The sequence below is a fragment of the Mycteria americana genome, chromosome 2 (genome assembly GCF_035582795.1).
Source record: "Mycteria americana isolate JAX WOST 10 ecotype Jacksonville Zoo and Gardens chromosome 2, USCA_MyAme_1.0, whole genome shotgun sequence".
NCBI lineage: Eukaryota > Metazoa > Chordata > Aves > Ciconiiformes > Ciconiidae > Mycteria > Mycteria americana.
Window position 1 is genome coordinate 83,202,657 of NC_134366.1, and position 27,288 is coordinate 83,229,944.

Below are 27,288 nucleotides of genomic sequence, written 5' to 3' on the forward strand. Positions count from 1 at the left end.
CGCGCGAGGCATTCCTTCTTCCCCGCCGCCCTCTGCCTCCGACCGTGACCCTGGAAACACCCTCGGGCTCCAATCTCCGCGCCCCGTCCCGCCCCTCGGCCAATCCGCGGGCACCTTCCCCCCTCGCCGGCCAATCCGAAGGCGCAGGCCCGCGCCCGCCTCGGCAGCCAATCAGGTCGCGCAGTGGCGGCCGGACTCTCCTCCTCCTCCTCCTCCTGGCTCGCCCCGCGGCGCCGCGTTTCCCCTCCCGCCAGGTGCCGCGGCGCAGGCGGGCGGCTGCTGCGCCGGGCTGCGCTCGGCGCCCCCCTTCCCGCAGCAGCAGCAGCCGCCTGACGGGCTTCGCCCCCTGCTCGCCGCCACCCTTCCGCGAGCGCAGCCCGAGCCATGCTGCTCCTGGCGGCCGCCTTCATCGTGGCCTTCGTCCTCCTCCTCTACATGGTGTCGCCGCTCATCAGCCCCAAGCCCCTCAAGCTGCCCGGCGCTCACGTCGTGGTGAGTGAGGCGCCCCAGGGCGGGGGACGCGCTGTGCGAGGAAGGGCTCTCCCTCGCCGTCCCTTTCTGCCCCGCGCCGAGGGAGCGAGCCGTTGGCGGGGCGCCGCCGCTCGGCCTTAGCGCCTTCCCCGCCGCGGTGCGGGGGGGGCTTCCGCGCGAGCCACCCTCGGCCGTTTTGTCCGTTGGGCTGGCGCGCGGGTCGGGGGGAGAGAGAGAGAGGGAGGCCGCTCCCGCCGAGGTGGGCGCGTAGCGCTGTGGGAAGGAGTGTCCCGCTGCCGGCCAGGCTGGCACCCGGGGGGCATGGCGGCGTTAGGGCCCCCGCGGGGAAGGCCCCGCTCTAGGGCGGGTGAGCGGCGGTCACGGGAACGGCGGGCGGCGGGGGAAGGGGGGGCTCCGGCGGAGCGCGCAGGCGGTAAATCCCTGCAGGCTGCTGTTCCGCGGCAGCCGGAGGGGGGCTGGTGGCCAAGGCCTGCGCCGGGGAGATTGAGCGGTAGGGGTGCCCACTGGTTTGCAAGGAATCTTGGCAGCTGGGGCAGCACCCCAAGCTACCAAAACATGGGAGCCACAAGTCCGAGTGATAAGGAAATGACCTGTACAGATGACTCTGACAACTGCTGCCTTTCTCGGTTGGCTTAAGGCGATCTTCTGAATCACCAGAAATGCAAACCATCTTCAGTCTTAATGTTGACTTTTTGAGACATTGCTTTTGTGCTCTCGAAGATACCGGTTGCCTTGAGTTTTGTTTTCTTTTAGCATCTCCTGAGTGGTGTTGTGCGCTCATAAACAAAAGGCAAAATCTCTGCTTTCCTTGGTCTAAAAAACAAGTCAGTTCAGAGGAAATGGGAAGACTAATAGAAAGGAAGTGGTCAGATGACACTCATGCAGCTTTCTGACTTTAAGTACATAGATATCGATGTCTATGAGCAATGTTTTGACTGTCTGTACTCAAGATGGTAGAAATAAGTCTTCAGAAGAACATACTGTTGAAACAGTTCGTGAGTGGAACACCACTAGAAGTTGTATGGGTGTGTGGCTTGGGGGAGCGTGGGAAGGAAGGGGAACAGTACCCAGGTGCTTTCAGGTGGGTCACAAAGTAGTGAATTTGGAGCATGAGAGCAAATGAGTTAAGCGGTTGAAAGAATCGGGCTCCTAGAATCAGCTCTTTTAACTTAGCTTTAAATCCCTAAGGTATGTTCTATGCAGAGAAGCTGTAGTTTACTGTTTCGTTAAATTTGCTCTTAAGGGGTGAGTAGCGCTTGCAGATGCCCTTTATTATAGTGGGAGTTTGGGATAATCCAGAAGTTAGACCTTTTAGGTGCAAGTGAATTTACAGCTACTCTAATTTTTTTTTTTTTAGCTTTGTATGGTGCTTTTTTTGTTTTGGGTTTTTTATTATTTTTGGAGCTCCTCTTTGGAGGATGGAGCCGTCCCCAGAATAATTTAGGCCTGTCCAAGTTGCAACAGTATTCCCAAGTTGCTTTATGCAATAGGTGTTACTTGGATGCTGTAACTGGCTTTACAGCATCTCATACTGTGTGAGGAGTGTTCGAGCTTGTATTAAGGTTCTCAGGTTATGGCTCTTCCCACAGAAATAATGCTTGTTGAGGAGGAACCCTTTAATAGGATTTCAGGAACCCTTCAATATTGTGTAAAAGCATAGGTGAAGCAGAGTTAAGGGCCTTCTGCATTGTGATTATCTCAAGTTTTGTCTGGTTTTTATATGATTAAACTCTTTAAAAGCTACTGTGCTGGTGGTTCTAATCAGAATGGTTCATTTTTAAAAGTTCACATTAGAAATGATGAGACTATTCTTGTTAGAGAAACATCCCTATAACCACTGCCGCTAATAATGTTAGCAGTTCAAGCTCAGTTTGATACAAGTGGAAGTCTCAAAAACAGTATTCCTGCAAGTCTTACAAAATTAGGAGTCCAGCTAGAGATGTAACTATATTAATATATTGATGGAGGAAAAGGCTGTAGATATATTTATGGTACAAATCAAAATCCGCAGGTAAACAGTTTTATTGGGGTCACCACTGGCAGAACTACTTGTTTTATTTTGACTTTAGTTATGCTCTTAAAGTATTAATGCAAACTAATGAAATATGGAGCAAGTGTTTCAGAGTTCACTAGTTCTTAGACTTGTAGATGCTGTTAACAATGCTGGACACCTGTACATTTGGATTTCAAATGTTCTAGTGTAATGCATAAGGAAAAATATTGGATGATGGTACTCTAAATAAGAAATTTTGCTGAGGGACGCTTTCCACATTGTGTGTGTAAAGTGAATTCTTACATCGTATACTGGGAGTAAGTGTTCTCTGCTACTGAAATGTCTGAGAGACTTCATGAAAATACTTAAGGACCATAACATTATCTAAGGACTTCTCTGAAGTCTTCTCATAGAAAATACCAAAATCTGTTTAAGTGATCTGCATATATAAATTCTTCTTAGTTCATGACTTGGTTCAGATAAAACTGTAGGTTAACATTTGGTAATTTTTGTCAGGCCTCAGTTAAACCCTTGAAATAAAGAATAAAAGAATAAAGGAATAAAACTTAAAAACTGCACATTTAACTGGTTAAGCCCTCTCAAGAGGGCAAGTGATTACCATTGCACAGTAAATATAATTTTTCAAAATATACTTGAATAAAATGGTTTTTTGAAGCAGAAAAGGTCAGTCTTACCTAGAAACTCTTCTTTCTGGGGGCCTGTTGAAAGTATCATGAAAATATGTCTGTTACATTTCTGAAGGAAGATCATTGGGCAACTTCAGATGCTACTGCGTACCAGTTATTGAATTTTCGACTTAAGACAGCATTCTTTTCATTCTTAATCCTTCATAGAAAGTATTTCTCTTCACTCCTAACGGGTTTTGTTAATAGATGTTTGAGTTATGGCTAAGTAACTGACTCTGACTGCTTTTTGGGACAGAAATTTGAAGGAGAAAACTTGTGGGTTTTTTCCTCTCTGTCCTCTCCCAGGGTCATTTGCATGATGGAAGCGCTTGCTGTGTTAGGCAAGGCGTGCTTTCTGGAGGAATCATGATCATAGAAGTCGTCTTTTTCTTAGAAAAGAATAGGCCTGTTATTCAGAGTGAGAGTCTACAGAACTCCAAATTACTGATGGTCTAATCTTCTGGGTTTTTTCTCCTCCTCTTATCTGCTATGTATTTTGGTGATCCCAGTGAGCATCATTAAATAGAAAGGACTTCTCTGCTGTCAAATTGGCTCAAGCATCACGTTTAGCTTATTTAAAACAAAATGCTTTTTAGGTGTTTAATACTACTTGCTTTGTTTCTAGCACGGCTAGGAAAGTGTTCTCAAATAAAGGGTATAAACGTTATTTTTGTCCTGTAGAGCTGCTGCTTCTTGTGCTGAGCTTCTCCATTCTTCAAAATCCAGATTACTATTTTATACATCTTTTATTTTGCCATTGGCTTTAAATCTCTCCTTGGGTCTCAGGCTACAAACTAGCACACATCACCTATTCTGTGAGAATAAGCTATTAGTTTGGTAGCTGGTTGTAACAGTAGACAGGAAAATGAAAATAGGATGAGGCAGTCATCACTGCTTCATGTACGTCACGCTCACTTGCATCGCATTTAACTGCCCTTTGTCAGGGGTGTTACACCTGCACTACACACATTCTCTCTGCTCTTTCTTTCCATTTCTCTACAAAGGTACTTTGCTTGATGGAGCAGAATGCAACAAAACCTTAAGATGTTAGGGCAAAAGCAGCCTTCTGTAAATGTCATGAGTGATGTTTAGAAACTGGTTTTGCTGAAATACCAATGCTAACCTTCCCCACCCTTGTTTCAGCCTTAATCTTTCTAAAACCAAGTTGAAATTTCTGTGAAAAAAAGCCAAGATTTCGGTGGTACGAGTGCAGTTTATCAAAGTTTGTGGACTAACGATGACAGGAAATGTAAAGATGTTCTCTGCTTGGGACTATCTCCCATTCAGATTGAAAAGGGCCTTTCGCTTGGACATAGTTCAGGATGATAATGCCAAATCCACATGCATAAGGGTCGTCTCTAGTCTAGAAGTAGTTTCACCACTTCTGTGCAGAGTCCAGCTTGATAACTGCGGTCAACTTTAAGGACTCAGCAGTGTAGCTCTCGTGTTGGGAGTGATACGATCTGTGGTTTGGATGCATCCGAGTCGTTCAACAAGAGGTCATTTTGAGTCTAGTCAGGCATACTAACCACTTAGAGCAGATTACAGGGATGTTCTGTTTCAGTGGAACTAAATACCTTCTGTCAGAGCACTGTCTAAAAGCATGAACCCAGCTTGCATCCAGTGCTAAGTGAAAGTTAATAAGCTCTGTTGGAGATGCATATCAATCAAGTCTTGATTTCGATCATTCCTGATGACAGTTCTGTTTATTTGGAGTTGGCCTGTCTCATCAATTGAAGCGAATTTCCAGTATCTCAAATTTGAAAGTCAAACACAGCAATTCTCTGTACTTCACCCCAACATTCCATTTATCAAGGGGGAAATAAACCCTATGAGCCTTATAAGCTGAACTCTGTTATCAAGGATCATAGCTCGAGAAGTTGGAGCCAGACCCTTCTTGGAATGGCTGATTTGGTACCTGTTCCTCTCAAACACAGAAACAGCTCAAAAACGCTGCTTAAGGGCTGGTAGCATTGCATTCTGAACATCTGAATTGATACTAGGATTTAGTTGTCCCTTCCCGTCAAGAAATTAGTCTGTGTTTTGAGTTGCTGTGACCAGATTTTTATGTTTGCTAACTCGTCTGAGGCTGGGTTACAGTGAAATTTAAAAATGGGATCAATGGCAATTCAAATGTTCCGAACTAATGAAATGCAGTAGCACTGTAGAACTATTGGCCACAAGGGTAAGTAACTGTAATAACGTGTTGTTTAACGGTGTAGATGTGTACTCTTCCTTTAATACTGAGCATCTGTGTTAGTAACTTACCTGCGTAACAGACTTCATAGATTTGCTTAGGCTAACTTCATTTCAGCACAAAGCAAAGTTTTCACTAGTGTTACGGATTCTTTTTTTCCTGTTACATTAGTATTCATGGTGAATGTTCCTGGAAGATGTGTGTGTTAGTAACAACCTCCCACATACTAGTAACAGCCTCCCACCTAAATGCTAAAGTTCCCAGCTAATTGATAATGCCTTTTGTCACTCACCTATCCGACATGAGCCCTGTCCAGTGTTCTTGGGTGTGACTGAATAAAAACTTCCTTTTTCTGTTTCTTGCGTGACTTCAGATCTTGTCTTTCTGAAATGAATGTTAGTGTTGTCTGACAAGCCAGAAGCTTGGTGCCAGTACCTTCACCTTCAAAGAATTCCTCAAGTACTGGTGTAGTTGACCTGTTCATGATACTCAGCAGTTTGTGCAGGTAGTAATCAGCTGTCTCTCAGTGCTATGCCAAAAATTGGAATTGGAGCAGTCTTCCATGCAGATTGATTGGTTCATGTGCTGGTGTACCTGCTGCTGTTGAAAATATGTGTAAGCAGGTCATGAGTGCTGTGGAACTGAGGCCTGCCTGAATGTATCAAACTGAGTCTTTTAATAGTTTCAGAGATGTATTGAAATCTTGCAAGCTATTTTGCGAATACACTAAAATGTTTAACTTCTTTCCATCATGAAGCATTAAATTAATTCTGGGGTTCTGCTGAAGTCCCAAATCGTTAACTAACACTCGCACTCCTATGGACTTCATTTACTTTGAAAGCAGTCATCCTTGGTTCAGAACACTACAGACCAGGTTTCACATTTCTAGAACAGGATATGCATATTGGAGTCATCCTCAAAGGTTAGTGTAGTGTGAAGTTAATCTTGCGGAGGGGGTCAGTTAGAAGCTAATCTGAAGCAGCTATCTCTAATAATAGAGGAAGCCTAAAGAGCTGAAATTAGTCTTTCTGAATGTTACACCCGTTCTTGGCCCATTTGTGACTGCAGACGAACTAGTCAGAAACCATGGACCATGTTGTAAATCTTTGTTTTCTGGGGTTATTTGACTTACACTAAGCTATTTTTGAAGGTTAGTGATAAAAAACTCATGAAAGAAGAGTTTAGTGATTCATGGAAAGGTACTACTGACTCTTCTGACTTTACTGCCTCCAGAAGTGGAAAGAATTTTAAGGATAATGCATCTCTGAGGCATTGGCAGATGAGGAGACAACACAAGGCTTTTGATCGGGTGTGTAGTTAGAGATTGGGGATCTTTTCTCTTCCACTAATTCACTCGATGCCTCCATTTTCTCATACTTAAAATGGAGGTGATACCTTACTTTCTCTGAAGTCTTTTGAAAGGTCTAGATAAAGAACAAAAAACGATGATTTGCAGAGCAATCTGAATAACTTATTTTTCCAATTATTAGGAAATCTGTATTTCAGAACTCACTTAGAATTTTTTTACAATAACTGCTTCTAGGCATTTTGTTCCAATATTTTCTCAATTATAGCCTCTTAATATGCTGTTAAAAGAAAATTCAAATAATTTTGGTATATAAGGAAGATGCCAGTGTTTGTTTAAGGACCGAAGGCACAGGCAGACTGAGACTGGGCTTAAATGAACAAGTCATCTAAAGGCAGTGTCAGACAGGCAGACATTTTTATTTTAGTCAAAAAAAGAGGTCAGGATTGTCATCTACATCTTGTTCCACATGGAGTTCATAAGTAGGTTTATTGAGGGTCGCGAGAGAGGTGTTAAGGTGACTTTAACTTGTATGTTAGTATCATTTGGCAGTGTATCCTCCTGCAACATATGATGCAGGGCTGTAGTCATCACCCTGTATTTGTCTGTAGACGAACTATTAATTTCCTGTTTGCATATAAGACTATTCAGTGTTACAGTTTAGAGGAAGAAGAAAAGGTAATGGAAGTTTAGGTGCTGGCATCCCCACAAAACTGGAATTGTGGGATGGCATGGACATTTGAAGGTCCAGACTGGGAGACTAATACTCCACAGAGGGCCAACTGTTGAATTAATGGAATTTTTTTTAATAAGAAAGAAGGTATTTTCTGTTTATGTTTACGTGATAACTTCAGCAGGCAATCTACAATTGTTAATTTTACAAATAATTTATACTGTCGCCAGCTATGGAGGGCCAGTATGTAATTGTATTATTATGGCTAACATTAGTAGTGATTGCAAACTTTTAACTACTTCTGTCTTTTAGAAATAACATACAGAACTTAGTCAAAAGCATGTGAGAGAGCCCAAGTGGGAGTGGGTCTAAGTGTGCCTGACATAAGAAATGAGCAAAAAATACCACTGAGGTAAAACTGGTTTTGGGGTAGAAACTCATCGATCTATTCAGATCTTATTTTTCATTCATACTCAACAAGTAAACTAACTTTAGTGTATCTTCTGTATTCATACCTCATTGGGTGATATTTTAATCTCAGTATATTTTTAGAATTTTCATTTGATTTGACTTTTATCATATGGGAGAAAGGATGAGAATTGTGGACTAACACTGCTACTTTCAAATAACTTTCAGGTAACTGGAGGCTCCAGTGGAATTGGAAAATGTATTGCTATTGAATGTTATAAACAAGGTGCTTTCATAACACTGATTGCAAGGGATGAGGTAAGTGTATGTGTATTTTTACTGGCTAAACTCTGTTCACAAAATCAATATAGATGGGGAATAATTTTGGAATTGATAACTATTCATACTTTCTTCAGTGTATATTTTAAGGGAAGCCTAAGCATTTCAATTTAATGCATTTGAAGAGGAGAAGCGCCTGCCTTTAAGGAGCGTAGCCCAACATGGAATTTGCGAGTAGCTTGCCTTAAAACTCTGCCAGTGCTATCACTTCTGTTAATGGCATTCGTTATTTCACTGTCTAGATCTGTGGCAGAGGACAAAAGCAGGAAAACCCCTATATTCTTTAAAACTGTGGAATTTCCCTACAGTAAGTGACAATTGGGGGATTAAAGACAATTCTCAAAATTCATGGAGTATTTTGGTGTCTAATCAGCATTATATCATACTTTTTACTAGTGAAAAACTGTCCGTTGAGACAGCTTTGGAGGAAAAAGGGTTGCTTTGTTTTTGTTTTGTTTTAACTAAGAGGTATTCAGAATTTAGTTGGAATAACTCTGTTATCATAATGGGTTGTTACTTTATTTGTAAAGAAAAAAATAATTATTCAGGAAATAAAAGCGCTTAACTTCTTCAAGGGGCCTCAGTCCCAGCTGTCTTTGATAATTTACTTACACTTGAGAACTTATTTTGCATAATCTTGAATGCAGCCAGAGTTAACACAGTTTTTCTTGAAAGGAGTATACAATTTGAATTTACCAAATTTTAGTTTAATTTTTATGATAATTCCATGATAGTGATTGTTCTTCAAAATAGTTTATATAATATTGCATAAATATAAAATAGAACTAAAGTACAAGAGAAAAATTCATACCTACAGTCTTAGGTGCGCTTGTATAGTTGTATGAAACAAAAGCATTAAATCTGTTATATAAGTTGTTACTGGCTTTAGCAGATCGAGTGACAAACAGATAAGCGAGTTCTGGTAGCTTGATGGAGTTCATGTTTTCATCATGTATTCAAAAATCTGTAAAATGGCAATAGTAAAGTGGAGGATATCTATACTAGTGGAGGATATCTTTTTCCGCATTTTAGGGAGTGTTTTTAAGCTTTATCGAAATACTGAAGCCTAATATTGCTCTCAGAACTGCAATGCCTTAGCTGTTGTTGTATCCATTTCAGAATAAGCTGTTGCAGACAAAGAAGGAAATAGAAAAGTACTCTGTTAACGACAAGCAGGTAAGATCACTGCTAACAGTTGCTGGTGTGTGTTTTGTTTAAGATAGTCACTACAACATAGTTCAGTAGTCCTGTCTTTAAAACAAAGCTGTTTGACAAAAATGAGTGAGGGCTCAGTATTCGAATTCAAAAATACCAGTCTGCTTACATGAGATGTTCTGAACTCTGCTACATTTGATGTTTCCTAGCTAGTGCATTAGCCTGCTTTTCTTAGAGAAAAAGATTGATGTCTTCAGCTGTAGGTGTAATATACTTTTTTGGATAGCTGCAATTTCCTGTCACTCGATAAGTGTTTGTGTTCTTCAAGATGAAGTGAAAGAACTGAATTTTTTTCAAATCTCTCGCTTTTTGCAATTCATAAATACAGCAATTGTCTTGGGAAAGAAGTTTAGATACTTGTTTCCAGGTTTGGTTCACTACATCATACTTGTATTCCTTTTTCTGGCAATGTACTGTAACAGATACACAAGTTAAATTTGTGAAGTTCTGAGACTTCTAAATGCTGAAGCTGCTTTGGTGAATACATAGTGCACTTGTGCATAAATGCACTGTTTTAGAGCTTGCGGAGGTACTAGCTTAAAATAGATAAGCTTGTTATGTCCAAAATATGCAACTTCAAGATGAAATGCTGGAATTATTTTTTCGCAGTACTAATGATCAAGGGGAGAGGGGAAACAGTATTGAGACTGTTAACATCTTTGACTTCTCCTTTCTTGTGTTCCAGAACTTTTTTGTTACTTTCATGATTACAAATACAAGCAATTTATTTGTCTGTGAAAAGGGATTTGCAGTGATAAATTGGATATTCTGTTGAAAAGAAACAATGGAAAAAGCGAAATATTTGGAGGCAATAATGTTAGTGATAGCTGATACAAAATTTTCTTAATACCTCCATTTATAAGATAAGATTCTGTCTTCACTTCCTTATATTTTTGTCAAATAGCTCAAGCTGATCATTCTTCTGTGCATGCTGCCTTACTGAGATCAACTTTATTTGAAAAACTAAGCCATTTGATGTGAGGAGAAACTATGTTTTGCCCATTTAAAAAGAAAAATTAAAAAATAAATAAATCCCAATAACCATTTTCTTTTAGCTGCTCTAGTACTTTCCCAAGCTTAGCATTAAGATTAATCCCTTGTCAAACACTGTGTCAGGATGTTCTTGTTAAAATCTGTCCAAGCTTGATAGATGTGGACTTTTTAAAAGAATATTGCTTGGCACATGTTCATAAGAGTTTCAGTTAAAATCTCAGAAAGTACCTTCAAGGTTGAGCGAGCTCCAGTGTGGACTGAACAGGACTGCTTTTGCAGAAGCAGCTTTAGACTTGCAGCCGGGTTAAGCATAGGCAGTAGGAGGGATAGGTAGGCTGGCTCTTCTGTAGCTATTGTTGGGTTGTAGACAAGGTCACAGGGAAGCCTGCATGATCTAAAAGCAAAGGACAGAACTGGAAAAAGCAGGGAGTCTGGGGCAGAGCTCACACTGGAATGGCAGATCAGAAGGTGGGAAGTGAGGGTAGCTGAACCGAGAGAAGCTGTACAAAAGGATTGCTGAAAGAGTGTAGAGAAAGATGTTGTCTGATATGGATCATGTACACAGACACTGTTACGTTTACTCTATGTCAAGCCAAGAGGCAAAGATCCTCAGGAAAGATTACTTTTTACATGAGCATATGCTGTCACTGTTCAGCTCTTGGATATATACATGAAACCAGGTTGCATTGACAACCAGGGTTGGCATCTACATACATTTTAGTGTTCGACTTGGCAAATGTTCTTTTAATGACGTTTGCATGTGATTTATTTAGAGTGCTGACAGTGCAGCCTTTATGGGTATAGGTGTGCAATGGAACAAAATGCTTGCCCTTAGAGGTATTTTTGCAATATTTTTTTTAATCCTTTTCCTAACATAGACTATTCCCAGTTACTTCACTGGGAGTTGGATTGATCTTTTATTGTGAAAGCTTTATTAATGATACAACACCATGCAATATTTAGAACAAAAGGTGAGGAAGAGAGCTGGGAATATTAGGCTATTTCTGGCAGCATATTCTGTGTCCTAGGTGTGGATCTATAGTGCATGCTCTGGAGTGAAGGTTATCAGTATATTGTAGCAGAAGAAAGAACATATGATAATAGAAGCAAAGAGGTGAATTGTATAATGTGATAGTAGTCAATAAAACCTGTGGTAGTTCCTGAGTGTGTTGTTCACAGTATGAGTTAACTAATCTATGCAATCTGGTATATTAACCAACTGCTCCAATTTTGACACAGAACTGTGGGGTTTCTTTGGTGGTTTTGGTTTTTTTTTTTTTTTTTATATATCTTGCAAAGACATCTAGATAATAAAGCAATGTCATTTTTGTTCAACTGCTATTTTGTTCTTAAACTTATGTAAAAGATAAATATTTCCAAAATGTAATAAATGCCCTAAGGGGAGATGCAGACCCGCCAATAACTTGCACCACAAGTTTACTCTTGATGTCCAACTACACACAGTGCTGGGAGGCAGGAATAGCCAACCTGCTGTACAGGAATGGCAAGCAGATTCTGTTTATGCAGCTAAGAAGTGTTGTAGTCTGACCAGAGGCAGAACTAACAAATGACTAGCTGCCAAAGCTGTTAGTTACACTGTGGTAAGCTTTTGTGTGTGTGTGTGTCCACATGCTCCGTGACAAGTGGTCATGATGATACTTGTTACAAACTGGTGATGACTTTTATTTCATTTCAAACTGAGTTTAAGTGAGTTGACCAAAGTAACAGAAAGGATAGAAATTGGAACAAGAATACAGGAGTCCCTCCTTTTATTGTGATATGAGATTGCTTCTCCTTTCAAGACGATGAATCGCCCTGAAGCTCTGCTCATTGTTCAGCAGAGCAGGTAGCTTATTTGTAAATACCTGGCCAAGCTGGAGTTTGTACAGTCTTACAGTTTGTAAGTGGTAACCCAAAGGCAGTGCTTCCTTTGGCCAGAAGCTGATTTGAAGGTGCTTCAAAATGTAGATTCTGAGATCATCTTGCCAAAAGTAATCAGTAACTTTCAAGAAAAACAGGGCCTAACTTTTAGCTGCAACAAAACGTAGATATCACTGTCATCTGTTTTTTGTCGTCCTGTCCTGCCCGCCTCCCCCATGCCCCATCCCTCCCGCCAGGCCAATGCTTATTTTCAATTTTCTGTATCTTTCAAATTAAAACCCCTAGTCATTGGTTTCCAGACAAGGAGTAAACATATATACATTACTTCACTGTTTAGATATTTATGACACTGTGCAACTAGTCGGTTTCTCATAGAATTTTTATTTTAGTTTTGTCCTTGATGTGTCCCAATTAATCAGTATGCAACTAAGTTTACTACTATTCTTAAAAAAAATTTTATTAAAAAAAATGGGTAGCGTGCATTGCCGGTACTAAAGTTAGCAGGTTTGTAACACTTGCTTTATAAATTTTGGAAAAGTTTTTTTGCAGTGTTGATGCTACAGTTTCAGAGCAACGCTCTGCAACCATGCCTTTCTATGCTGTGCAAAAAAAAAATGTTTTTTCTGAAAGATGAGCCTAAGCCACACAAATGGCTTGATTTACATTTAGCGCTGATGAAAGTTAAATGTAGCACTGTGGAATTTTGACTGCCTTAGTTAGAATACTTTTTACTAACCTTTATGTAAATAACTCAAGTCATAGGGTGTCTTAATACAGTAAATTAGAAATTATACTTTGCACATGAGTAGCTGCTTTGAAGATCCTGAAGTGCTTATTCGTTCTTAATATCATTTTTATTATATTAGAATGTGTGTGTGTGTGTGAGGGGGAGGAGCTCGGAGGGGGCAGGGATTGCTTTCTCCAGTGTGGGAGAAGTGCAAACTGTCCTGTCAAAAAGAGTTCTTGTTTTTCTGGAAAAGATACATCATTGGGTTTTGTTTCATTTTGAAAGACTTGGAGTCAACAGTTACTGGACTTACTGTGTTGTAAAAATGTTCTTTCACTTTCCTTTTCTAGGTTGTACTATGTATTTCTGTTGATGTATCTAAAGACTACGAACAGGTGGAGAATGTTCTAAAACAGGTGAGGAAGTAACTGATTCACCTATGTATCTTAAGAAGCTTATCTCTGTGTGATGTATTTCTAATGGAAATAGTTTCTTATAATGATACTGTGCTATAGGAAGGGTTTTTTCCTGCTAAAGAACATCTTAACCTCTATCCCCTCTTCCAGGCTCAGGAAAAGCTGGGGCCAGTTGACATGCTTGTAAACTGTGCAGGAACATCAGTTACAGGAAAATTTGAGGATATTGAAGTGAATTCTTTTGAAGTGAGTGAGCATACTTTTAAATTTTATTATATGATGATTTCTTATTCAACTGTTCTAACCAGTAGATTGCACTCCTGTGTCTTTGCAGACTTTGTATGAATAGTGATACACTTGATTTGTGGTAGCTGTCAGAATTAGGATGTATCTTTAGATTTGCAAGGATTGCCTCTAACTTGTCACCTAACTATCAGTCCACTGATGGGTCAGAACAGTGAATTTTCCCTCTGGGATAGAGAGTGTCCTCAAGATAGCAAAAAAGCCTGGCATGTATTTTTACAGTTTAATGCACTGTGAAAGGCACGGAATTTCACATGGTCTCACTTTTTTCTAGTGAAGATTTTTTTATATATATACGTTTTTAACCTGTTTAAGAAAAATTTGGCTGTTATCAGTGTTCAACTCTAAGATGTACAAATTGTTTGCAGCTTGAGAAGCTGCTGCTTTGATGAAAAGACCAAAAAAAAAAAAAACCTAAACCCCTGTATTTTGCTTACTTTATGCCCATAGCCCTCAGGCCCCCAGTCATCTACAGGTAACATTGAATCATCTGAAAATACTAAGTAGCCATAATTTTATAATAAAGTCGAATCATGCATTCTTTTGCTTGTATAGGCTATCAGTTGTGTTTTAGGTCTTCTACAGAATGAAATTAAAGACTTCCCTGTATCCTGCCAAAGATTAAAATCTCTGAAATGCATAAATACATAGAATTTTTCCTGTTTCCTGTTTTAGAAAGCTCTTTAAACTTTCATTTCAGTATGTTTTCATACATCATGTGTAAATGGATTGCTTCCTGGACACTGTTTAGGTTAGATTTTCCCTCAAATATTATTCTTTTTTCCTTGAAGGCCATATGGTTCACAATATTATCAGTATCCTGGATGCTATTAAGACTTGTAGATAGACTGGATTCCTTTTGGCTTGAAGTGAGATTTTTAGCTATAAAACACTTTATGAAGCTGTAGAATAGAAAACCATTGTTTCTTTTGCCAGCTGATAGAACTACAAATCTAGTGAATTTCATTGTTAAAGTAGACTGAAATACGGATTTTTGAAAAATAACACCAAACAGCTGAAGGATTCTAAATCTGTGGCTCAAATACCGTATTAATATCATTTGTACAGAGATTAATGGCGGTCAATTATCTGGGTAGTGTTTACCCGAGTCGAGCAGTAATCGCTACCATGAAGGAACGAAGAATGGGAAGGATTGTGTTTGTATCATCTCAGGCTGGGCAATTAGGCCTGTTTGGTTATACAGCTTATTCTCCAACAAAGTTTGCTCTTCGAGGGTTGGCTGAAGCCCTGCAAATGGAGGTATGTGTGCAACAATTTAAGCATTTTCTATTGTAAACAAAACTTTTTTTTTTTTAACTGGCAGCACAGCACGCTTTCATTAAATAGTTCTCTTTTTATCTTGTGTGGCACTGCTGATATCTGTGTGCAATGTTGGCCCATTTTTTGGCAGCAGTACAATCCTGTTGCTCTGCATGGGATTGCAGAAACTAAGCTGATTTCAGTTGCGTAAGAGGGAATAAATTGAATCTGTTCCTAGAACTGAAGGTGACCACATGTGCAGACATTTTTTAAATCTTTTATTTTAAGTAAAAGGACTTGGATTTTAAGTCTTTTGAGGAAAAAGTCTTTTTCAAGGCTCTAAGTGCAGAGTTATATTGAAGATCCCATGGATACATGAGGGGCAGGCCAGTGATTCTAAACTTGTTTGTGAGGCCGTGGTAAGTGGTTTGTGAACCATATGAAACAGTAAAACTTGCAAGCTAGAATTTGAGGATTGTCCACAAAAGAAATTCTGTCAACAGTGGTTCACCCTTCTAAATTTTGGTATACATGAGCTTTTTTTATAGTGCAATGATCTAAGCTTATGCTTAAGTCAAGACTAAAAACCAAACACTGTTTTCATTATTCGATGGAAAGTGGTTGGTAAGTACATTGTAGTAAGACAGGTAAAATTGATTTGAAAATTACTTCCCTTATTCTTCTGTTAAGAATGTATATTTTAGTTGTTAAGTGTTTATATGTTGTCTGTGTTTGGTTCTAGACCCTTGCGTAGTCCCTGTTGTTACCCTCTTCTGTTCAATGTAGTTGTATGCCTTGATCAGGATAAGAATGTGGGGTAAAACTGCCTCTAATCACTTCTGGCCTGCCAAATAGAACAATGTGACTGCAGGGTCTTTCTTCAGACAGGTGACGGGTATTTTTGTGAAGACTGAATTATTCAAAACTAAAAATAGGGCTTTTATGGACCTGTGATGTGGTATTTCAGTAAGTGTTTTCAATATAGAATGTTTCATAATATAAATAAAAATGGTTAGAGCTTTACAACACTTTGCTTTATCTTAGCCCTCTGAATATTTTCATTAAAAGCTTTATTTGTATGGGAGTACAGATTTGCATTGTAGTAGCTTCTAAATATTAGTGCAGTCAGTGATGTAATTCTATGACACATACATACAAATTCATGACTAAATGCAATCCTTGACATGAGACCTTCCATTTTTCTTCACATTTTCTACTTTTTTTGTCTCCTTAGATTTTGACCCCTTGCAAGCTTATACCATGGGTTGAAACCTTGTGACTTGAGTATACCTCTTAAAGATACCAAATTTGAGTTTTATATTTTTGTTGGTTTTTTCTCGTATTTGTCCAGCAGTGAAAATATATTGACATAAACAAGAGCAAAAAGCATGCTAATCAGCCTCAGAGAAAGCCTTTTTGGCCTTGTGTTTATGAAAGCTGGGTACTGGTGTTTGGCAATGGTTTAGTGTTTTGGTTTTTTTTTAATTGAATTGAATTTGGTAAAATTATAGTGCTAAACTACTTTCATATTCCTCCTAAATGTCTTAAAAACTGCTTAGATTTATCAAATAATTTACATCAAATGCAAAGTTTTTAGACATTTTTATTAAACAAAACAACACAACCATCTCTTTAAGATCTGTGCTGTTTTTCTTTCTCATTTGACAAAGCTCTGAGTCTTGCAAGTGCTGAATATGAGGGTGACTTAACACTAGAAGCAATGTAAATTCATACTTGCTGTATTTCTTCGGTACAAGAAACATTAATGAAGTTATGAGGGACATGTAAAGGCTGTCAGTATTAAGATAACACTTACTTTTGTAAAATACAGGTAAAACCTTATAATATCTACATAACGGTGGCCTATCCTCCAGATACTGACACACCTGGCTTTGCAGAAGAAAGTAAAACAAAGGTAAACTGTTCTTCAGTAATACTGTAATGTCTTTAAAGCTTCACTTTGTTGTAAGCAACGCATTTCAGATTTCACTCACTTCTGTAGTACTTTTGAAATTGGTGCATACTGAGATTTTAAGTACTTTTAAACACTTCAATTTTATCAACTTAACCAGTCAGAGTTAAATAGCTTCTAGGATAATTTTGTGTAGTTTATTATTCTGTCTTTAAATGGAAGAACTACCTACCTTTACTATCTGAAACACTGCAAAGTCTTTCTGTATACCGTCAAAATATTGTTGTGGAATGGTAAACTCTAAAACCAGTATTTGTTTTGATATCAAAGCTTAATGAGCCGAAACCAATGTTCCTATTTTGTGTCTTTGATAACGTGCAGTTCTTCCGATAGATGTGACAGATCAAAATAAAACAGACAGATAAACCTCAGTTCCTTCAGCGAAGTCTGCAAACTTACCATGCTGTATGAATATATGTCATGACACAGTTCAATAGTGGCTGTTGTCTGCTATTAAAGTAAGAAGGAAACTCTCTTGCATCGTGTTTGTAGTGCAAATGACAGTATCACTTTTCAGAAGGGTGTGTCAACAGTAAGCCTTTTTCATTTGGCTTACCTTGAAAAGGAAAGTTTTGACCTTCATAAATTTAGTCGCCTCTTGTCATTTGACATGTCCCCACATATGAAGTATAATTCCAAAAACTACATTCAGGCCCCCTGTTCAGACTTGAAGTATCAGGTAACCAGAGAAAAATGTGTCTATTTTTTATTTGCGTACTGTGAACTAGAAACCTGATATCTAAGGAGATCAGCCTTTTCAAGATGCCCCATCGTGTATAATAGGAAATTGGGTTTGAATTCCATTTTGTCTTTCACCCTTTGTATAGGAATCAGTAGGGATTGTATAACACAATTCTTAATTCATCATTTCTTGGTATAGATATTCTGTATTAAATGTATACTCCCACACATCCATATAAAGTGCCAGAATTAGACATCTGCAGATACTTGTATAGCTTGCATATTCTCTGGGATTTTTTTTCTTTGTAAGAGGCTATTTCAGGGAAATATAGTCACCAGCAAAATGCACTGTTCATCTAAGATTTCTCGTTAAAAGAGATTCAGTGAGATTTATCTTATTTGTTAAAAAGGTGTTGTCTTTTAAGCAAAGACTTAAGCTTTGTTTTAGCATGCATGAAGTCTTCAAGTGACTTGCTCCTATCATGATAGTGCACCTTAAATCTGTGCAACGTTGCATTGCTCTGACAGTTCAGATACTCGTTTATTATTGTTGCATTTATTTAATACTACTTAGTTTAGAACATCTGTCTCTGTAGTTTGCATCTCTTTAGGACTAGGCTATTTTTCTCTGTAATCATTGAATATAGTAAAAGAAAATGTCAGGAACTAGGATACAGCTTTCCCAAACATACAGTATTTTAATTACTGTTGACATCCCTATCTCTTTCAGATTTGGTTGATACTGCCCAGTAAGCTCAAAAGTACATAAGGGTTATGAGATGGAGATCTGATGACATAAGCCATATCATTGTAGGAAAGCATGTAAAAGGTGTTTGTATGTGATTTCTGCTGGCAAAGACACTGATTTCCCCACCACACACACCCCGCCCTTAAAATACACATACTGAAAAAAAAAGTTTTCAGTGAGCCTGGTCAGTAAAATCAGGATTTATAATTCTACAGATATTTGGAATTAGGCCTGTTTCTGTGAAATTTAATTTCTAGAGTACTTTGGATTGATAATGAGCAAGAAACCTGTAGTTGCTCAGCTCTCCCTTATAAGTGCTTTTTTTAAAGTGTTAATCTCAAAATTAAACTAGTCCCAGTATTTGACTAGGCTTGAATGCTTAAATTAAATTTTGTTACTAAATGTAACTGAATTAGCCATTACAACAAGTCGACTTGTGACCAAGTACTCTTTTCTCTGAAATTTAGCACTGTTTTTTCTTCGTCAACAGAACTATCTGTCTTAACATATCGAGCATTTAAATAGCTTGCTGAACAGCTAGCTCCATCATTGTTTTATTTGTTAAAAGGACATGAATGATAAACATGCTTCTAAATACTTTAAAGCATATTTTTGCCATTTGTTTTTGTAACAGACCAGACTTGGTTTTGGGGTGGTTGTTTGTTTGTTTGCTTGGGGGGGGGAGGGGGATGGTGTTGTTATTGTTTGGTTTTGGGTTTTTTTTGGTGAAAGAAATTGTGATTGCTAAAATAACTGCCATAATTGCTTGCTTCTAGTGAGGTAAAGTGGCATAAATGCTCTAAAACACGAAGAAATAAAATGCAGTGATGGATTTTGGTGGATACCAGTGTGTGGAGTTTGAGAAATTAAAAAAAAAAAAAGCTGTTTTATATGATCTTAAAATATTTCAGGCCTATCTTTTATTTCATTTCTGGCAAAAAACCATAAATGAACTAATACAGGTGTTGAGGAGACATAGTTTAAGCATTTTGATAGCTTCTACTGAAAATGAAATACTTGGGGAAAAAAACTTTTTCATATTTTATTAGTAATAAACTATTTTTAAAAAAGTACTACTCAAGGAAAAGTTGGCATTTCCCTTCATAAAATTAGACTATTATTTATGAAGGTGCTTTTGCCTTTCTTGAAGTGAATGTTTTAGGTGACAGTATGATACCACTTGCTAACAGTGATGTCATCCATGACAAAAGACCCAAAACCAAAATTTGACCTTCGTATTTTTCTCTCCTGTGTGTTGTTAGTCAAACTTATATTGGTGTTTTTCTACTAAAGCCCTTAGAGACAAAACTAATTTCTGAAACCTCATCTGTTTGCCAAGCAGAACAAGTCGCCAGAGTTATAGTCAAAGATGCCATAGTAAGTAAATAATCTTTTTAAAGTGTGTTCTTCATTGGAGAGACTAGGATTGCATGTAATGCTTGTCTAAGACTGTAAGACAATGGCTAAGCTAAATGCAAAAACAATTTACATGAAACAGTACTCTCTGCTGGTTAGTTTGAACAGGAAGTATTTTCTTTATTCTTCTTTTGCCACTGTGCCCACAAATGATTTTATACAATCTCCTGGAACTGAAAAGTAGCTGAAGTTGTACATTAGACAGAACAAAATGATGCATCAGTATGATGCAATGTCTCAAAGGCAGATTATGACTGACTTTAAAGCACTAAACTCTATTGACTTTTTATGTATCAAATACCATTTGTCTAACCTCAAAAGCTTGTTGGACTCTTATTTTTCTTGAAGATGAGTTCATATAAAAATAATGTTACAATAAATGAAGGCAGTCTAGCCTTTTTGGCTTTTAATGTCTTAAGTATGTGATTTATGAGTGCTGCTCTTAGTGGTTAAAGGTATATTGCCTTTCTGAGGAATTTTTTTTAAAATGTTTTGTGCTATGGAATGCTTGCATGCTTAATAAAGCACCTCAGAATGGAAACAAACATGAAACTTCATGTTCATAAAGCACAGCGATTGAATCCTAAAATGTGTAATTATTTTGCAATTCCAAATCCTCTTGATCTTCAGCATGATTTACATCTATAGCAGGTATTCAATTGTGAAGTTTTTACAATATTTTCACAAATACAGCACATAAACACAAAATTGTGTCTGGTTTTGGGGTGTTGAGTTTTAAAAGCAAGTATTACCTCACATAGTGTTCTGCTTTGGTGCTTAAGGAAAACTAATCTCCTCTATAATCTTAAGCATCTGGTATTTCTACACCATGCTTTCCAGCACTTTGGATGATATATTAGTTCAGACATGGTCTTTATGCACTCAAGCCATCAGCTGAGAGGCTAAAATAGAAATTAAAAGGTAGCCCTATACTGTAGGAACTCGCAGTCCTCTGAGGTGTGTTTTGGGAAATAATCAAATCTCGTATCCTCTACTACTTTGCATGGATTCACTCCTAACCCTGATTCAGGAACACCACCTTCTCCTTTCACTTCCGCATTCCATAGATTTAGTTCTGCAGTGTTTCAGAAAGTGTTTTCCAGCATAAAGTCTGCTGGAAACAAATGGGAGAAGCCTGGAAGTCAGACCTATAGAGCTGCAATTTTCCTGACGAGTAGTTGAAAACCAACCAACCAACTTTTTCCTGGTGTCTGCTCCCCCCTCTTCTGCCAGCTGAATTGCTTAGCAGGCTGCGTATCTCGCGGTTTTGAGGGCAAGTTAAAAATCCTTGACGTAGCTTAAGGAGGACCTGGTACCTAGCATTTGAAATACACCCTGCAGCCAAATCTCATGTGATAGCAAACTAATTTTAACAAAAGGCAAGCAGTATTTTATTCTACAACTATAGTAGTGATTGGTGATCTGACAGAGTTAGGGTGTAATTCTGTCTCTGAAATATATTTACAGATGGGAAACCATCATGCATTTTCTCCATCAGTAAGCATGCTTCAAGAAGAAATTTAGAGCCTTTCTATCTTGTAAAGAAATCTGCAGTAATTTAGCACACCTCTCTCTAAAGAGAAGCTAGCTTCCTTGTCCATTTTCAAGTGAATGCCTTTTGGAATGTTGCTGTATAGCACAAAATATTTTTGAATATTTTGATTCTTAATTGTGTTAATATTTTTTTTTTTTTACATAAGAATATTTGTTGTTAGTGACATCAGTCAGATACGTTCATCAAGAATAGCTGTTGAAATAAGACACATCATGATTTGCCACAACTGAGCAAATTACTTTGCCCCTCCCTCCCTTAATCGCTGTTTTCCTTCCATCCAGCAAGGGAACTTTAACAGCTCAGTTGGATCAGATGGTTACATGCTATCAATATTGACAAGTGGAATGTCACCAGTCACTTCTATTACTGAAGGTCTTCAGCAGGTAAGATTTGGGGGAGCCCCATAGGCACAATTTCTTATAGTATAAAATACTTCTTAAAGTAGAACATTATGCAAACATTGATTATTTTTTCATCAAATGGCTCTTAATACTGTGGAGACTTAGGTTTAGGAAGCTGAAGTAGTATTTTCAAGCTGAAGCAGCAAGTTGTTGGGAAAGCTAAGATTACTACCTGCTACTCAGTCCTCAACTGTTACATAGTTACGATGGTTTTCATGAGTTTTGTTTTCTTGAGCTTATACAAGATCCCTGCCTGGAACTTTTTTTTATTTCACAAGTAAAGAATCTATTGCAATCCAGGATCTTAAATGAATTGAAAGATGTTTCTCTCTGTTTCCAGGTTGTTTGCATGGGCATTTTTCGCATCGTTGGCCTATTTTACCTAGGAAGTTTTGACAGCATAGTTCGTCGCTGCATGATGCAGAGGGAAAAATCTGAAAGTGCAGATAAAACTGAGTAATCTTTACTCTGAATTGAAAGAAGAATGTTAAACAGTCCTGGACAGCTTGCTGCTTAAGTGGGACTCAGTTTTTCTCCTGAAGGATTTAGACTGGAAGTACTTGCATATGTGACAGATGAGTCCCTTCAAAAGCTATGAAAGAAAACAAAAGTATAACTCCAGAAGATGCCAAACTATGCAAAAGTATGAATGAGGATTAGATCTTTTTTTTTGGGTGATTTGAGTTGGAGAGAATTTGGGGAACTTGTAAGTGATCTGCAGAGTAGAATTTGAGAATGGACTATGTGCGGTAATTCTGGACAAATGCTTACGTTTTCACACTTCTGTGCTTATGGACAAAATAAGTACCATGACAGACTGGGCTGAAGTAGATTGAAGTCCCCTGAACAAGTTGGTACCTTTTGCTAACGTTTTGGGACTGTTTTTAATTTAGAATGTTAACTTTTCTTTTGGCCAATCTACAGATCCTTCTGTCAATGACAGCTTTCCTTATTTTATCCAACATGCAACTGTGGAAACCTTAAGATGGCAGGTACATGATCCAAGCTTTCTCAGTCTGGGAGTAATTAAAAAGTATGGTTTAATATATGCATACTTTCTAAAGGGAGATGAAGAACCTGTTCCCACAGAGAAATGCTAGGAGATGTGGCCAGGTCTGTAGCTCTTCTGGCCTTTGAAGTATGTTGTGAACAAAAGAAATCAAACCAGTATCAAGTGTGTTGATTATGACTTTCAGCATTTTAAGCCATTGAAATAATGTACAATTTTTACAGATACTTACTTTTCCTTATCTGCCAGTTTTTGCTCTGGAAAGGAAAGTAGCTTAATGCTACTGTTATGCACATTATTTTTCAATGCTGCAAATGATGAGCCAAACCAGTAGTTGATGATAGACTCAATTGTAATTAAAATGCCAGGCTCTTCCAGTAGCAGGAATGTAGCTTTTTGGGGCAGGGGGTCGGGGGGGGGGGGGAGTGTGTGTGAGAATGGCATTCCACACTTAATTATATCACTACACAGAAAAATTTTCACATGACAAGAAATGATTTAAAATACTCTCCTCCTATGCCCCACTTCTAATTTGTTTCATTTACATTATATGAAACAAGGCTGCTCAATAACTGCTTCAGAATACACAGAACCCATTGGTTGTTTCTAAAAAAATGTTAACACTGAAAAAGCTTGATGCATAACATTGATGTTTTAAAGGTGCACTATGTATACTGTTTATTTAATGGACCACTATAGCAAGTGCCTTGTGAGCTGCTTTTTTTCCAAAAGCTGCATATTTTGTATTTGTTAGCACTGCTGTGTTTTCAATGTCATATTTCCCATTTTCAGTCAGTAATCTGAATCTAAAATTACTTGTAAAACTTTCACTTCCTTGAAAGTAGTATTTAACAATAAAATAGGCAAAATTGATTGCTTTCGTTAAGATATTCTTTACATCTACTTAAGAAGAGGTATTCAGTTAAACTGAGAGGAAAAATAATAGGTGGTTAACTGGAAAACCTTTAAAATGTAATTTACTGAGGCTATTTATTTTCCCTCTCTGAATTCGGTTGATCACTTTTTAAATTTTGTTCACATAGACTAAACTTGCTTTAATACCTGGTTTACAAACATATTTTTGGGGGAGGGTCACATTGGCACTCTCATTTTAAGTGGTTAGACTTTCATTAGATTGCAAACGTTGCGGCATTGTTGAATTCTTCACAAAGCCTATGTTTTAGGTCCTGCCTCCTGATTTTGTTTAGATATGTGAAGTTGTGCATGCCTATAATATAATATTAATTTTGAGAATAGAGTGTATTCCTGCATTTTTAAACAGCTGGGCTTCAATGCAAAGAAATCTAGTGTGCATATGTGTTTCCTGTGCTGCTTAATGTGAGTGTCATAATGGAACATTTATCATACATCCATTGTCAACATTGCTATGTTTCTTAAAGCAACATGACAATGCTATTTGGACCCTATTATCTATGTTAATGGTTATTTTGGTGCAAATCAAATACTCCTTTGACCACCTGCAAAAGACACCAAAATGGGTGAATCAGTTGTGCTGTAGTTTGAAAGAAATGCTTATGTAAATGACTTGACGTCAACACAAGCTTGAAGGTCAGGACTTAAAACCAGTAAGACTTTGGATACTTGAATTTTTGAATCTTCAACTTAGAATGTTAAAGAGTTTGCGTTTAAGAAACATAATGCAGAAGGTCAGAGCACACACAAGACACTATGGCAGCTGGGCGTCTTTAAAATATTTCAGGTTGGACATCTCAGATCACTAATCACTCTTTCTGGACTGAAGAGTCCTCCAAATAATGACTGATATAATTCAGCACAAGTGTCTGTGAAGGAGAAATAAGAATACTGGGTGAAAGTTATGGTCCTGATTTATAGACACTTCTGTTCACACCTAATTTTGCATAGTGTAAGTGGTTGTATTGACAGTAAAACTGTAGGTTGAACCCCTCCGCAATTCTGGAAATTGGAGCGAGGCAAGTTTTTGAAGGAACAAGTAAAGAATAATCTTTTTAAATGTTCTAGTTTCTGCTGTTGCAAGTTAATGCAGTTAACTTTAACTGGTAAACTTTTCAATTGTTTTATTGTCAAAGCAGTAAATTGTCAACTACAGCAACCTTTGGTGTAAATTTTGTTGTTATGCACATTCTCTATCTACTAATGTACTCATTTTAAGGTCCAACATTAAGTGAAGGAGATGCCTTGTAATCTTGTGGAAAAATGTTTAGCAGCCAAAAAACTGTTTTGCCAGTTTAAATGTTACAAAACCTCTGCATTGAAATGTTTTAGCAGTGTGTTAGATCTGTGAAGAACTTCAAATAGGCTTTATTACTTTTTGTCAAATTGTCAATAATTTAATTACTTGTGCCATATCAGTCAGTGTCTTGTCTCTTGTTTTCTTGATCAATCTTTAAGATTCGATTTAGGCTTTGATAGTCTCTTCCATTCCATATAGTTTCTAATGACTGTCTGCTTTAAATACAGATTTATTGTAACTTTACATATAGTTTACTTCACCAGGGTGTTCATGTGCAATTTAAATAGATTTAATATTTTACTAAGATAAAAGATATAGGTAAACTTTATTTGCTGTGAAAAACTCTAGGCACTTTTAAATGGTAAAAATATATAGCATTATTTGTAAAAAGAAACTTTGTGCTTATTGCTTCATCATTTTTGTGCCAGAACTGTAAACTAGTTTTCATATTTTATATTTCTCAAAATAAATGGAGAATCAACAAAGCCTGTAACGTCTAAGTTTTTTGAGGGGATGAAGAGTAATGGATAAATTCATTTGCAGGGCTCGGTGGTTGTTTGGTTTGGTTTTTTGGGGGGAGGGGTGTGTTGTGTTTGGGGTTTTTGTTTGGTTTTTTTTTAAAGTCTGGATTTAGTTCAACAGGATCCTCTTAATTTTGTAGGACAGCAGAGGCGGCAATACAATACATCCCTCCATTTTGGCAGCTTAGGGCAGAGGTGTGCAGCAGATGAAGGGTGTAAAGAATTCAACCAAATATTGTCAGCAGACCCAGTGTCATCAAACCATAATGAAAGTGGGATTAAATTGACAAAATCTGCCTTTATTGCAGGAGGTGCTGCCAGTATAACTAGTGCTTGTGCTCTCTGGAAGTGCTTGTGAATCCTGACGAGCCAAGTGATGCTCATTCGCCCTAGTGGAAAACAATATAAATAAGTTACGGTGGCTGTCTTTCTGTACCACAACAGAGCATGCAGCTGTATAGAAAATTACTGTATTATGTTTCAGCTCTGTGGTAGGAGGGCTTGAGTGGATAGCTAGCTCCAAGATAACAGTAGGGGAGAAATAGCCCTAAGATACTTATTCTCACGGTAAATCCAAAATCACAGAAGTTCAATCTTATTAGATTATCAGAGAGCCAAAATCAAAGATGGATTGAGGAAAGTATATGCTACCTAAAATGTCTTTTAAAGCTGGGGGGCTGATGTTGATCTTAGAATGTTGGAGAATTAAAAGTTTTGAAATGGAAGAAGGCCACATTGCAACTGGAGCTGCTGATTTTTCCTTTTCAGTAAAAGTAGTAGGCCAAAGTAGATTTCTCTTCATTCCTTTTCATAATCGAATTTCAGCTACAAGGCTAAATTACCTGGTAGCTCCATTTTCCGCCCCCCCCCCCCTTGCACAGCCAGTACCAGGCAATAAGTGCATGTTTGATCGTCTGTCAAAGCTGGTAGTAAAACCTCATGAAGTCATTTCCTTTCCTCTGTCACTGGGGGGAGACTCTCAGGAGAGGCAGAGGCCTTTAAATGAGGTGTCTGTCTTGCCACACCTCGCACCCTCTTTCTCTTATTTCCTTTCTTTCAACCTAGATGCACTAAATTGGTGAAAAAGACGACCGTGCTAATCTTCCGTTGTTGGTGGTCTGTGGTGGGGGGAAATAATGCTGTTAAGCTTTTGGACAGAAACTTGCACTGAAGGAAGCGGAAAGTGCAAATACTTTTTTTTTTCTTTTTTTTTTTTTTTTTTTAAAAACCCCAAAGATGCATATCTAATTTGATGGAGGGGGGCGGGGGGAAGCATTTCATAAAGCTGATTGGGGAGGTTTGCTGTTTGGGGAAACCTCGATGAAGGAATATAATACCAAACCTTCTCTGTGGTAGAATACCACCGAGCCAGTCTGAAATTTTATTTTTCTAAGCTGAAAACAAGCTTGTTTTCAGCTTGGAGGGGAATCCCCATCTTAATTTTAAACCTTTCGAGTTCTAAGTATGAAGTTGGTTCTGTAGTAGCGCTGCTAGAGCAATGTAAATAAACACAAGGGGCAAAAGCAAAACATACATGACTAACGCTAAATCATACTACCAAGAATACTGAGAACCAACTCCCTTGGCCAAAATAAGCTTTAAATCTGTGAAGATACCAGCTCTAAATAATGTATAGAAAAGTAAGTTGAAAACCAAATTTTAAATGTTCTAGGTAACTTGTAACTGAAGGGAATATCCTTTTCAAAGCTAACAGGTGCTCCAAAGAAAGTGGTTAAAATGAGGTGTCAGTCTTTATTTCAAAGCATTTACTCAGAAAATGCTGTCCCCCTCTTTACTTTGAGAAATTTTAACAGGGGTAATAAAAGTTAATGGATCAGAGATGGATGTTCCTGTTTGTCCAGC

At 38.1% G+C, this 27,288-nt stretch overlaps 1 protein-coding gene across 1 annotated transcript; it reads left to right on the forward strand.

Moving 5' to 3' along the window:
- The first annotated feature begins 249 nt into the window (after positions 1 to 249).
- KDSR (3-ketodihydrosphingosine reductase) lies at positions 250 to 22,750 on the forward strand. The gene is made up of 10 exons (XM_075493960.1): positions 250 to 492; positions 7,984 to 8,073; positions 9,214 to 9,270; positions 13,261 to 13,326; positions 13,477 to 13,572; positions 14,698 to 14,889; positions 16,721 to 16,804; positions 19,584 to 19,667; positions 21,543 to 21,644; positions 22,003 to 22,750. The coding sequence occupies exons 1-10, from the start codon at positions 385 to 387 to the stop codon at positions 22,120 to 22,122; spliced, it is 999 nt and encodes a 332-aa protein (XP_075350075.1). The 5' UTR covers positions 250 to 384; the 3' UTR covers positions 22,123 to 22,750.
- The last annotated feature ends 4,538 nt before the right edge of the window (positions 22,751 to 27,288 follow it).